This window comes from Musca vetustissima, unplaced genomic scaffold (genome assembly GCF_032173495.1).
Source record: "Musca vetustissima isolate MV318-11 ecotype Yass unplaced genomic scaffold, APGP_CSIRO_Mvet_v1 utg60456, whole genome shotgun sequence".
NCBI lineage: Eukaryota > Metazoa > Arthropoda > Insecta > Diptera > Muscidae > Musca > Musca vetustissima.
The window spans coordinates 1-14,981 of NW_026881629.1; the positions used below are offsets into that span (position 1 = coordinate 1).

The 14,981-nt window shown below is 32.3% G+C and overlaps 3 protein-coding genes across 3 annotated transcripts; 2 read left to right on the forward strand and 1 right to left on the reverse strand.

Annotated features, from left to right (window-relative positions):
* The first annotated feature begins 3,213 nt into the window (after positions 1-3,213).
* On the forward strand, positions 3,214-3,504 carry LOC133327595 (uncharacterized). Its single transcript, XM_061536110.1, has one exon. The coding sequence runs from the start codon at positions 3,214-3,216 to the stop codon at positions 3,502-3,504; it is 291 nt and encodes a 96-aa protein (XP_061392094.1).
* A 5,355-nt stretch (positions 3,505-8,859) lies between these two features.
* LOC133327593 (forkhead box protein B2-like) lies at positions 8,860-9,197 on the forward strand. Its single transcript, XM_061536108.1, has one exon. It carries the CDS (start codon positions 8,904-8,906, stop codon positions 9,195-9,197), a length of 294 nt encoding a protein of 97 aa, XP_061392092.1. The 5' UTR covers positions 8,860-8,903.
* Positions 9,198-14,006: 4,809 nt separating this feature from the next.
* LOC133327594 (uncharacterized) lies at positions 14,007-14,405 on the reverse strand. The gene has a single exon (XM_061536109.1). The coding sequence runs from the start codon at positions 14,403-14,405 to the stop codon at positions 14,007-14,009; it is 399 nt and encodes a 132-aa protein (XP_061392093.1).
* Between the last annotated feature and the right edge of the window lie 576 nt (positions 14,406-14,981).

A 14,981-nucleotide genomic window follows, 5' to 3' on the forward strand; every position in this document is an offset into this window, starting at 1 on the left:
TTATATCTGGTTGAACTCAAATGGGTTTTTCTGTCTGTGACTTTTTGACATTGGTCAATACCTTGAAGCCGCCATTGCGGAGGACTTAAGAAAAAACTGTATTTAAATACAAGAACTCCACCTTCTGCCTATAAATTCCCAAAATTACTTCTTATTTTAAAAAAAGGAGGGTGCGGATAGGGCAACCACCACGACCCAAAATTACTATTTAACTACAGAACGAGTTAATAGAAATAATGGGAGAATTCATCCAGAAGCCTATTGTTGAAGAAGTGAAAAATTGTGTATTATTTTCGGTTTTAGCAGATGAAACCACAGACATTTCCGGAAAGGAGCAGCTATAAATATGTATTAGATTTGTTGAAAGAATTATCTACCATCATAATAAACACAATAATCAGGTTGAGTTTTAATCCAACATTTCTGAGAGGCGCGTCTAACTTGTGAGGCAAATATAATGGAGTGAGTATAGTGTATAAAATGCAGTATAAATGCATTGTTCCTCTCCCATTTTAAATTTAAGTTTAAATGCATCTTCGAAGATTCGAGAAATTCAAACTATATTTTCTACAACGTTGAAAATTCATTATTTCGAAATTCTCCAAATGCTACTGCTACTTATGAAGAATATTTCGAGAAGCAAATAATCTTTTAAACGACTACATTCATATTGGGAAATACGATGGGTTGGGAAGAGATAATAGGATCGATGTAAGAGATATGTGGAAAATGGTAAGACTTGATTTTGGATTTATTTCTAATAAATAAGTAATGGATGTTAGATAAAACACTTCTTATTACATACGGCTGTAATGTTAATCGTATATCGACACTTATACACACATTAGTTATTTTCACAATTAATATTGACATATGAAATTATATTCCTGATTTAACTTGTTGCAACTGCATCACATAAATGTAAAATTCGATTTTATATTAGTTGTGGCAGTAACATCTCGCTTACTTCAGACCATAAATCTCGACATTACCTTCAGACTATAAATCTCGACATTGTTAAAGCATCACATAAATATAGTAGTTGATAAGTTAAATGCTGTACGACAAAATATTAAAGAGGAGTTTCACAGTGCAGGTCAAATGTAATGTGTTCGAACTCATTATTTGTCCCATTATTTATCCCAGTTTTCAGAAAGTGAAAAAATAGTTAAAACATTATCAAATGTGAAGTCGTCAAGAAAAAATCATACAAAGTTATTAAAAGATTTTCGAAATTGTAAGCAGGAAGAAGAAACTGAAGTGGATCTGTGGATTACTATGTGGAAAAATAAAAGATCCCCGACCAACTAATCCAATTGATGCAATTGTAGTATGTGTCGAAAAATCTTTTTCTGACGAAAAATCTAATCTAACCACAGCACCAGCTGAAAGACGTTTTTCTAACCTAAGTCAAGTAAAAACTTATCTGAAAAATCAAATTTTCTAAAAATAGAAGACTTAATTTGTAATACAATTTTTTAATATACAATTTATTTAATATATACTGGATACATTAAAAGCAATGAATGTATATATTTTTGTGACCTCAATGAATATATAATAAAATATTGTTTTTAGTTTAAATATATTTTCACGATTAGCATTGTCTTTCCATAGAAATATTATTTATATTTCCTAAAAAAATCCTATATGTAATATAGGTACAAATGATCAATATTAAAATAAAACATTGTTTATATAACTTAATCATATATAAGTTTATTCATATTAAGGAAGGAAAACATTTATTTTCGCATAAAGTGGTCCTACTTGCAAAATTTCGTGACGATTGGTCCATAACTGTGGCCTGTATCGTGTTTATAAATTATAATGCACAGACGGACGGCCGGACGGACACAAATATCTAGGTCGACTCAGCTAGTCTAGATATGATGATCGGTATACTTAAAGGTGGACCAATATTTCGTTACGAACTCTTGGGCTGCACAAAGCTGTAATACCTTGAGAACATAGTTATGTAAGGTATAAATAAAATATCAAATACAAAAATTGTAAAATTTTATGGGAAAATAACAACTCGAAACGCGATTACTGATCTGATGTCATTATTTAATATATATGATAATGTCATCTTGAAAAATTTTATAAAATAGTTTATTTAAAAAAAGGAAAATCTAGATCTGGACCACTTATATATCCTAAGATAATTTGAGATTGATGACATAATTACCACAATCTCGTATTATATTCTTTCAACCGATAAGTATACCATTCTCGAGATAAAACTTTTTTTTTGGCTATAAAAATAGTTAACAATTTTTTCTCAGCCATACAAAATCTAAATACAGTAGTATTTATTTATACGAACATTGTGACAAAATAATTTTATATTTATGATTCCAATAATTCTAGATTTTTATAACTCAATGTTTCGAAAATTTATTATAGATTAGAGTTTACACATATTTTATTAAAATACACAAAAATATAGAGTTTCCTCTTTTATATTCGGAGAAAAGGAATAAGGTCAAATAAAACATAAAAATAAAGTTTGGAATTGTCATATAGAAAAAAATATGACGTTAAAACGTTGAATTTTGATCGTGTGTGTAATATCAATAAATAATATTATAAAATAGGTAATAGGCAAAATATTCAATATGAACGAATTTTTGGATGTAAATGGTTTTATCAAATATGGAAAATAGTAAAGTGACCAAAGTATGCTGGGGACATCTATATAACATCCTACCCTACCGGAATTCAATCCAGCTTAACAAGCGATCTTCCAGTATAAACTTGGCTGTTTTCGCAAGATTTCGTGATCACTGTTAAAGGCAGTTAAAGGGTGTTCTTTTTATCTTCTTTCCTTTATTATTTCAGATATGAAATTGTAGAAAAATGAATTTTAGTGGTTTTTATATAGGGTGTCGCATGTTCGGCTCCGCCATACTGTAGCTTTGCCTATTGTTGTTCAATCTATTTTTGACTGGAATGCTTATCAAACACCTGCATTCTAACCATTTAGTCTCATACGAAATCTGGAATTTTGCTACTGGCGTATCAGCTATAACATGATAAGTGTTTTATTGTACCCTATGCTTATCGATTATTTCCAGGTTTTTGTGAACATGGCAGGGGCATTGTATATTACTAATAAAAAACTTTATTTTTAAGACGACAGTATTAAAAAAGACTTCAACGAGTACGGATCAATATTATTAGAAGAATTAGCAACTAAGTTGATTTAATATGGTACCACCACCACCACCTCCACACGGCTGCCCACCACCACACTGTTGTCCTCCTCCTCCACCGCCGCCTCATCACCACCATCGTCCCGGAATAAAGATTGAAATTATACCACCATGGCGTCGTCGTCATCATCATCATCCACCACCACCTCCTCCTCCAGCTAATCCTGTTGTTGTTGTAATGCCACCGTCACAATATGGACCACCTCCGCCAGGTCCATCCTATTCACAACCGGCTCAGTATTACACTCCTCCAGGGCAGGCACCAGCACATTATCACAATCCGTAAAGCATGATAGTGACTTCTTAATATGGAAGCCTTAATTTCTAGAATTTTATTTTAAGTTTAGTTACTGAATTTTACCTTGAATTTATTTCTATTAAATAAAAACAGTTTTTTATTCATATATAATGACAATAAACTTGTGGTTTTCATTTTGAAGTTAAGTAAGAGTTTAATAAGAGTCAGTTTTACTTTAAAATCTGTTATAAATTTAAATTTGTGGCATATATTTGCGAAAAAAGCTAGAAATATAATAAAAACTCAAAAATGTTGCTGCCCAAATTGGCAATTTTATAGATTATAACAAGTTTCAAAACAAAAATAAAATACTTTTTGTAGCATATGTTAAGGAGTCAATTGATTTAACGGGGAGGTAACATCGCTTTTATCTTGTCGGGCAAATTTATTATAATCTCACATATAGAATTTAATGATAAACAAAAGATAAATACGTTAAAATATAATTGATACATATTGAAATACAACTGCGTCGTATTTTACAAACAATTAGAATGTTAATACGTCATTTCATTATATTTGTTTTGCCTGGAATGCTTATCGCACGTCTGCATTGTTTTCAATCAGTCTCATATCGAACCTGGAAATTTGTTAATGGCTTATCGCATTTAATACGATATGTGTTTTATGGTACATTGTGTTTATCGATTATTTCCATGTTTTTTTTTTGTGACATTTGCGCATTTATTGTTTACCCGTCATAATATTAATTTCTAGAGACTGCAGTTTTACTAAAGACTTCGGCGAGTTCAGATCAGTTTGTTGTTTCAATATGGTAGCTCCACCACCACCTGCTCCTCCACTGCCATCATTTCGCTTGGGAGCTGAATATCAAACTACACCTTCATGGCTACGTCGTCATCATCGTCCATCACCACCTCCCGCTAATCCGTTGCTTTCTGTGACGCCGTATGAATATGCCCCACCACCACCACCCCTACCATCTGCTAATTTCCTACAACCTAAGTATTACGTTCCACCAAAAACTCATCATCTTATCACAATCCTTAGATAAAGATCGTGGTGATTACTAATGATTCTATAATTACTATTTTCTATTAATAAATAAATATTATCTGTAGTGAAAAAATAAACAAAACTGTTTTAATACTGGATCTATGTGAAGGTGAGTAATATGCAGTATGGTGTGACTGGTTCCCAAGACACAGAGTATGGATCCGATTTGAATTTTGTACCAAAATATGGGAAATTAGGGGATTTACAAATATGTAGTTTCGATCCCAAGTGCCTTTTGGCTCCGATTTTTCTGGCACCTCCCTATAGAAATGCCCATCAACGTGATGAATGAATCATGACATTACTGAAATCGGTTATTTAAGATGTATATACAATATAGTCTCCAATGTCCTAGTTGATGTTGTGCGCATTGATAGAATTTCCCTAATATCGTTCTTATGGATTAAGTGTATCATCTTTGAATTGTAACTCTATTTAGAGTCTACGACTACAGGAAGACCAGTGGGTCGATTCACTATCAAATTTAAACAATTCTCAAATCGATAAAATATTATAACGACAAAATAAACAATATTTCAATTCTGTAACAGATTTTAACAACAATTGTTAAAAATATTGTTAATAAACAACACCAAAATATTCGAAGTTAACTTATCGACAAATATTCTTCAATATTGAACATGCCTTGTTTTGTTCAAAATTTTTATGTATTTTGTTTTCAAAATATTCAAAATTAAAAGCTTTTGAAAGTTTATCGACATTTTGTCTACATATTTACAGAATAACCTTTTCGTTACTGCAAACGATTTTATGTGTAGACAAAATTGTCGATTGTCGGATCGTTATAAGTTACTGAATCGACCTACAGGGGGCCTATTCTGTAACTTTTAACAACATTCGATATTGTTTAACTTTCTTTTGTTATTGTAAAAACAACAAAACAAACAAATGCAATTGTTGTAAAGTAAACAACGTCGAATATTGTTAAAAAGTTACAGAATAGGCCTACAGAAGATTTTTAGGCCCTTTCCAACAAGGAAAATGCTTGCCACTAGTTTCCTTGCTCATTCAATGCTATTTGAAAACTCAAATTGTAGAATTAGTTAATTCCCTTGAAATGTGCAGCTTCCCAGATCGATGGACTCTTGCAGTAGACGGATGATATTATTATTGACCGCAACCATCACCTACTTATGGGTCTCCTGTTTTGGTTTGCGTGACGCACTATTTTGTATATTCGATCACTTCATAGCAGAGCTACGCCTCCTACTAACGTTGTTGCTACCATCTTTCTCATTCGTAGAGACCGGTTAGTCCTTTTGAGAATACCGATTTTAAGGAAGATTCCGATGCGGCGCTAATCCTTTGAATATTTTCGTGGCAGACTCCTTTAACTTAGTTCAGCTCAGTTTTCACTTTATATCAGCCGAAGGGAAGCTCCTTTTTCTTTATTGCGGTTTTGGCATTTGTCTGTCCTTACTGATCGATTCACTCTTTCTGGCACCTCCCCACAAAGGCTCAAAATTTGAAAAAATTGTTACTCAAATATAAAACAAATAGTATATCCGATTTGATCCGAACTGTGTTCATCCTAATATTTGTACCAAACCGATATAAAGTCTGAATATGCGATCCATTCCTTTTGGTACCTCTCCCAGAAGTAGTCACAATTTCTGAAAATTTGTTGATCAAATATCGATCAAATGAAATGTCCTATTTGGTTCCTACTGTGCACATCGTAAAGTTTTTATCAAACCTAAATCAATTCCGAAGATGGTCAACTTCTTATTGTACTACCCCTAAATATTTTCTAACTGACGTGGAAAAAAATATCCTAAAGTTAGTAGATTTATTGCAGTGTTGGAACAGACCAATATTTGCAGTCATTTTTCAAATATTGTTGTTGTTTTTATTACCGCCTAAATTTGGTATTTACATTTCATTTTTATGTTGTATGTCCAAAAAGTAAAGTGACCTTTGATTACATGAGTCATAGTAAAACTAAATTCAATAAAAAATTATTACACACTGAATGCAAATCTAAAGGGAATCACAAGAATACAGAAATTACGTGCCGTATACACCAGAACATTTTTATATAAATATTCTTATCTCTAGAGGAAAATGTGAAATTTAGATAAGAAAAAATAACAGAATATTGGATCGAAAGGTTGCCGATGCGTTGTTTATGTCAAAATGCGATGATTCGTTTGTGAATCACCTGTTTAGATATCAGTTGAGTGTTATCAGTTTAGATACGCATTGATGATCGATTATTGACATGCTTACCTAGAACAAAAACAATGGCATTGTTTGTTTGGTACACTGTGGTTAGAGTTGTCAATATTACACAGAATTAAAAATGTAACTGTTTTATTACTAAGTTTTAATTGGAACTAGCGGGACCCGTGGCGCTTCGCTGCCCCTGCAGAAGTTATTAAATTAAAATTTAGATATGATCAATTAGTAAGCATCCTATATACAGCTGCAATATTTACTAAATTTAATTTAAAAATTAGGTAAATCCTCGTATTTTTATATGCTCGCATTAACTCTACAAAAAGTGTGAAATGTCCATGTTGTAGTAGTTGTATAGTAGTTATTAAATATTTCCCTGTCTTCTGTAATGGTGGTATTTTTTGTTTTCTTGAAACACAATTTTTTCGCAAAGTAACAACAATTCAAAAATTATAATGTGATGTGATTTTTCCAGATGATAAAACGATTTTAATTAAAATTCACATTACTCCCTTCAATGTTTTTGTTTATCTTTTTTTTTTTTTTAAATCCAAATAACATTTTGTTTGATTTTGTTCAAAATAAACATGTTTTCACAAACTGACAAAAATGGAAAATTATAATGTCAGCCAATTTTTTAGTAAAATCTGTTTAGTGGTTCACAAACAATATGTTTTCTATTTTCTACGTATACATTTAAATGCAATGAGGTGTGCATTTTCCATTGTCCACGGTCACGTTATTCAGGAATAGTTAGAAGTCGGTATCTGTAACCGTACTTACGATATACACAAATTACATGTTCATAATTTTTGAGGTATGATTACGATCGATGCTATAACACCGCATCCACGGGAAATCTTAGAAGTTTATATAGCATATGTTATTCCCAGGACATGTTATACATAAAAAGTTTATGAGCCGATTTATTTAAGATATTCAAATATGTGCATAGAAAATTAATATTAGTCCAGTGGTATGATTACTGTTGATGCTATAATTCCTCGTCATCGCTGAATTTTCAAAGTTTATCTTGCCTATCTTACTTACATGGGTTGGCTGACTTACTGCGCAAATTTCAGTAAAATCTATTTAGCGGTTTTTGTGTCAACAACTAAACAACAACAACAACGGTTTTTGAGTCTAGAAACAAAACATTTTTTATTTCCTACATGTAGATTATTTAAATGTAACGGAGAGTGCATTTCCACCGATCTTATCTCGCTCATATTTTTATGAATAATGTGTATTCTCTCCTACGATGACAACTACTTAAAGATATTATACGCTGCCAATTTTCGCCCAAAATATGTCCAAGAAGAACTACGAAGAGATGAAATCATAAAGATTCGATATAAAATGTGTGGACATTCTAATATCTTTCAAAATATACTTTGCAACATTTTTGCGGATTTTTCTCAAAATGTTCTTTCATTAAAACCTTTCCACTTCAATTACAGACTACTAACAGAAACTTTAAGTCAAATCGTCCAGCCGTTTCCTTAAAATAATTTTGGCAACATTTTCGCGGACTTTTCTCAAAATGTTCTTTCTTTAAAATCTCTCCACTTCAATTACAGACAACTAACACAAATTTTAAGTCAAATCGGTCCAGCCATTTTTTTAAAATAATTTTTGCACGATTTTCGCGGATTTTTCTTAAAATTTTCTTTCATAAAAACCTTCCCACTGTAATTACCGACAACTGAAAGAAACTTTGAGTTTAATCGGTCCAGCCGTTCTCAATTTATGAGTTAGTATACATTTTTATGGCTCCATTTTTATATATATAAATATACAAAACACACAATCATAATCTTATTCACATTTTATCATTTTTCCTTGAAATTTATATTCAATATATTATATTAACATTATTTTGATTTAATAACTATTTATTAAAACGTAACCACTGTACATAGTAAAAGGCTTGTATTATAATACCACCCAATGTTGTGGCTTTAGACAATGACAAAATTGTTTTTGCATTTGGAAGGTGTTATCGAAATCAAACCAAACGAAACCTCATCAATGTTTTTGTTATGAAATAATAAAACGTATTTTACGATACAGTTTCTTTTGGATACTTTGAGGCAGCAGTACTTCGGAAGTCCTAACCATAAAACAACTTCAGGGACGAAATATATATTTCGTAAATTTCGTTAATCGATATGCCACCACCACCACCCCCATATGGCTATGAAGATCCATATCACCATCGCCATCATCATCACCATCATCGCCCAGGTATCGAAATTGATATTTTTCCCGGTTTCAATCGTCCATACTATCCTCCACCTCCCCCACCGCCTCCTAGAGCTGAGGTAGTTGTCGTAACACCAGCAGCCACATATGCACCTCAACCAGCTCCCGGCCAGTACTACAACAATGGGGCGTACTATAACAATGGATATAATAATGGTTACAATAATGGATACAATAATCCACCATATCCACGTTGGTAATAACTGAAGAGATTATGAAATATGTTACTACGTTCAAAAAATGTTATTATGTTTTAAATGTACCAATTAAAAATAAATAATAATATAACTTGTATTTTGGATCAGACAAGAGAAGTTAAGCCTAGTGATAAAGTTTTCACCGAAGTTCATGTGTTTTCACTGGATGTCTACCGAACCATATTTATGTTTAATAAAAACTTTACGTAAAACGTTAAAATATAATCGGAGTGGAGCTACTAGAAGTAGTGGTAGTGGATACCAATAATGTACATCTTTAAACATGACCTTGTTAAAAAAGTGTCAATTTTTGATGGAAAATTATCCTAATATCTTAAAATATGGGGTAAATTAATAATGGTGAATAAAAAATTTTAAGGGGCTATAGGGGCTGTATCGAAGATAGGACAGAACGTTTCCCACAACTAAAAATTAAAAAAAGGAGCCGATTCGGTCGGAAATGTGACTAAATTACTTTAAAAAACTAATAATCGGTTATATGGAGACCGCTATAAAACTCGTGTCTGTACAAAATTGTAAACACCACACTTTGGACATTAATATATAATTGTTACATTTGTATAAAACACAAATGGGAAATATTACCATTTGTATACCCTTCACCACACTGTGGTACAGGGTATTATGTCTTTGTGCATATGTTTGTAACAGGCAAAAGGAAACGAGATAGACCCATTGTTCACTTTGAGAATATGCATAGAATCACTTTCTGAGTCGATTTATGCATGTCCGTCCGTCTGTCCGTGTTGGTGTTAAATTGTAAACAAAGTACAGGTCGCATTTATAATCCGATTTGAATGAAATTTGGCACAGCTCATTTGTTTGGCCCAATGACAAACCAAATTTAGATATAGCTCCCATATATATTTTCGTCCCATTTAAGGTAAATGGTGCACCAAATACCCTATATATCTGTCGATTTGCACGAAACTTGGTATAACGTACTGTATTGAACCTAGAATGATGTCTGTCAAGCTTCGTGGAAATCGGTCCAGATTCAGATATAGCTCCCATATATAGTTTCGTCCGATTTCATGTAAATGGTGCCCTAAAGTCCCTATATATCTTTCGATTTGCACCAAATATGGCATAACGTACTGAATTGTGCCTAGAGTGATGTCTGCCAAGTTTCGAGAAATAAGTCCAGATTTAGATATAGCTCCCATATATAGTTTCGTCCGATTTCATGTAAATGGTACCCTAAAGTCCCTATATATCTTTCGATTTGCACGAAATTTGGCATAACGTACTGAATTGAGCCTAGAATGATTTCTGCCAAGTTTCGTGAAAATCGGTCAAGATTTAGATATAGCTCCCATATATAGTTTCGACCGATTTCATGTAAATAGTGCACCAAAGTCCCTATATATCTTTCGATTTGCACGAAATTTGGCATAGCGTACTAAATGAAGTCTATAGTGATGTGTGTTAAGTTTCTTGAAAATCGATCCAGTATAGATATAGTTCTCATATATATATATATATATTCGTCCGATTTAATGTAAATGGTGCACCAAAGCCCCTATATATATTTCGATTTGCACAAAATTTGACATAGCGTACTGAATTCAGTCCAAAATGATGTGTGCCAAGTTTCGTGAAAATCGATTGAGATTTAGATATAGCTCCCTTTTATTATAGATTGATTTTAAGTAATTGACGCACCAAGGAACCAAATTCCTCATGTTCCTCACAACGTACAAAATTGAGCATAGAATTACGTAGTTGCGTTTTCTAGAAGTACAGACATAGCCCAACGGATATCCTATTGAGATATATTTGAAGTCGATTACCATACTTTTGTCCCATTATAACAAACGAATGACATGTTTATGGATAGATCTAGGTAGATTCACATTTAGATAAATATCACATATTTTATTTCATCCAATTTCATGTTAATAGTCCTGTTTAATATACCCATTGTGGTGAAGGGTATCATATAGTCGGCCCCGTCCGACTTTACTACTTTCCATACTGGCCTCCATTAAATTTTCAAAAAATCGGCGTTTTTGTACTGAATCAATGATTTTTAATACATATTTTGGGAAAAATGTCTTAACTCCGAATCTGATCGCGATCACTATGACATGGTTGATATATGACATCCTTCGTGAAATATGAATATTTAGATATAGATACGTTTGTCAATTTGATTTAATTCTGTTCAGATAATGCTCTCAAAATCGATCTGCAGGCTGTTCAAATAACGATAGAGATCGCAATAAGTAAGATACAACATTGAAAATTTGCACATATATTAAGGATATATTCCCCAATTTTTTGTATGTTCTACAGTGTTCCAGTGAATGACTTTGAGAGACTTTAAATAAATAAAAATAATATAACCATAAACCATCAAGAAACCCCAAAACGCGGAAATAATTTCAAATACACATTTGAAAATTTTCTTCTTCTTCTTTTGAAATTACACTTTCTTCTTCTTTTTTAAGAAAATAGTATAAAATGTTATATATTAAATAATTAAATATTATATAAGTTTTACATTATTTAAATCCCGTTTACTAAAAATATCGTGCAAAGTTTTGAACAAAAATATAACAAATAACCAAACTTTGTGGTAGGGGAGACTCCGGTAGTTTCAGCATTAGGGCACCTTCGGTCATTGCGTTTTCGATATATAATTCTCGTTGTACATCACTAACTTTGATCCATAGGTATTGAATATCAAAATGAATAACTGTAGCAAAGTTTAAAATCTCTAGCAAATAGCTTATTGTGATGCACGGGTTTTTGTATTTTTACAGATGTAATATCTCCATTCCATATCGAAAGTATTTCGTGTATAAAACTTTTAAATTTTTAACGCAGCATTATTAAAAGGTCGTTAATTGCAATGCATATTCATATAATTACAAATTCAATGTTTTTAAAAGATTAATAGAAAATAATAAAAAAAAACAATAAAAAGTACCTTCGGTGTAGATTCGGCATTTTAAAGTGGTGTACATTCGCCTGATAGCAATGCTAATTACCAGGCTATGCCTATGGATGCCAAATGCCGAATGCTGAAGCTTCCCCGGGTAGGAGCACCTTCGACGAATTTGACTTTTTTGAAAAAACTGTACAACTCATACCAATTTGCGATATGTTTTTGGTACTAGTTTTAAGTATCAGAGAACAATAACCAGTCATAACATTTTTATATCTGTTGAATAATTGCTGAAATATAGAGCTCTAAACAGAAAGTGCCGAAAAATACCCCAGTCTTTCCTATATAATACATGTCAATGTAAAAAAATTAACAATTTAGAAATGATGAAGTCAATTGGGTACATTGTACGGTCATATTAACTAGTTTTCGTAGATAAGAACGTCAATAGAAGACATGTCCAAAACCGTAAGAGAATATATTGGTAAACAAAATGTTCAATTAACGCAGTAGCCATCACAAAGTCCCAACAATTAACCGAAGCATATTTGTGGTACGAATGTATACGAAATTGCATTAAAAACATAAAACTTCAGTATAAATACTATACATATTCGTATGCTGCAAATGTTTTCAAATGTGCAAAAGTTACTTCATTGAAGTTGATTTGAATTTCTTTATTTTTGTTCTTCTTAGAAATTGAAGAAATTGTTGAAATCACGATAGAGATCGCAATACTTCAGATAAGCTCTGAAATTTTGCCCAGACATTGTCAGGACTCCTAAGACATTTGTTCCACGTTTTTGGTGTAGTCCCGATATAACGGTATTTTGTGGATTTTGTCCACGTCTTTCAACGAAATTAGCAGTGATTTGGTATTTTAGGTTCTCACTGCATAGCACATCTTCGTGCCAAAAACGCTAGCCCCCTATTAGGTAATCATCTTTTTCTCGCGACTTTTTCGGTATATTCAAAGTCCTATCACAATATAAGTTTTCTCCCAGCAGCCCCCATTTATTTTGAATATCGTCCTCATGTTGGAGGGTATACAAAATTATTCTGGGCCGGGTTGTATAATAAGTTTGAGTATTTAAAAGTAAAAATTGTAGTTGTGCTTTTTAAGCGACTCTAATGAGATCTTTTTGTTGTGTTATGTATGAAATTTGGTACAATATTAAAAATTTAATCCGGCTACTACGTTGGTGTCTTTTGATGACCCAAATCGTATTTATCATCACCCTATTTTTTACTTGTGGAATATAATTAAAAGTTCTCACTACTTAGTGCATTAATTATTGAGATTTACTGAATTCGTTTAATTTTTATACATTTAATGCTTAGTAGTCTTTCAAGGCCATGTGTGTATACACTTGTTATCTTCAGGACAATTAATTTCTAATTAAAAATCAAGGCGGCCAAGAATGCCTTCCTTACCAAAGTCAATATTTAAAATTGGTAAATCTCGCATGAAGCTAACGGAACATCCGATTTCATACAAACTTGACACATTGTGACATTTTTACCAGACCTAGATCGTAGTCGGAGATGGGGCCTATCTGTCCACTCCTTCTGGTACACTCCCCACATAGTGTCAAAATTTTAAAATTTTAAAATCCCATATCAATCGGTTTGAATTCCGATTTAAAGTGAAGGTTTTAGTTTCGTTATAATAAGATAAGTGATAAGATAATAAGATAAGTGTTTGAATAAAAAAATTTTATTTTATTATGTATTTATTAAAATATTTACATAAGTCGAAGTTTGACTATGACGGACTCATATATATATATATATATATATATAAATTAAATACATTTAAACATATCACTGAATATACACATCGATTTAACACTCCTTATTCTTATCCTACTTGGTTGCGGTTCATTCCCAAGGAATGACTACCAACGTGGTGAATTGTCCCAGTGTTCAACACGCGGTTGTGGTGGATACTGTTGAGAATTTTGTAATATTACAACTTCTGTAGTTACTCTTTGGGGTGGTGGTGGTACATATGGTCTTGACATTGGATTCACTATATCCACTTCGACAATAGGCCGTGGTGGTGGCCTTGCCATGGGATTTACAATATCCACTTCAACAATGGGACGTGGTGGTGGAGGTGGGACATACGGTCTAGACATCGGATTTACTATATCCACTTCAACAAAAGGACGACGCGGTGGAGGTGGGGCGTAGGGCCTCCCCATAGGATTCACTATATCCACTTCAACAATAGGACGATGAGGACTGTGATGATGATGGTGGTGACGGCGTTCTTCTTCCCAATGTGGAGCCATTTTAAAATATTGTTTCTTCCTTTTTAACTTTAACACAAACTACAATCAATTATATTTTTGTTATACCGCTCTTGGTTTTTGAGACTACGAAGTCCCAATGAAAACTGTGGCTTTGTTAAAAAATCTTTCGAATTTAAGTAAATGAATAATTAATCATGTCGCGGTTCTTTTTTTCATTTTATCAATAAAATATTTAATGATTTAATGCTACCAGGCTTAAATGTTTAGTGTAATGTTATCTTGTCAATTATTTTTGGCTACCGTGAGCAATAAATAAAATAGATAAAAATTATATTTTTTTTATCGTGATAGTGGTATTATTATGAATAATATTATCATAAAATTACAATTTTGGTTTTTGCCACACGAACTAAACACAAATCGGAAGAGAGTATTCCATAATAATAACATGTCACTACAATTTCCTAGAAATTTTATAAAAATTTAAATAATCTGAAGGGAGTAAGAATGACTGGGCTACATCTACGTTGGAAATGCTGGGCTTGAAATTAACTGCTAATCAGGAATACACTTTAAATATGAAACCTAACACAGGACATTCTGTACATAATCGGG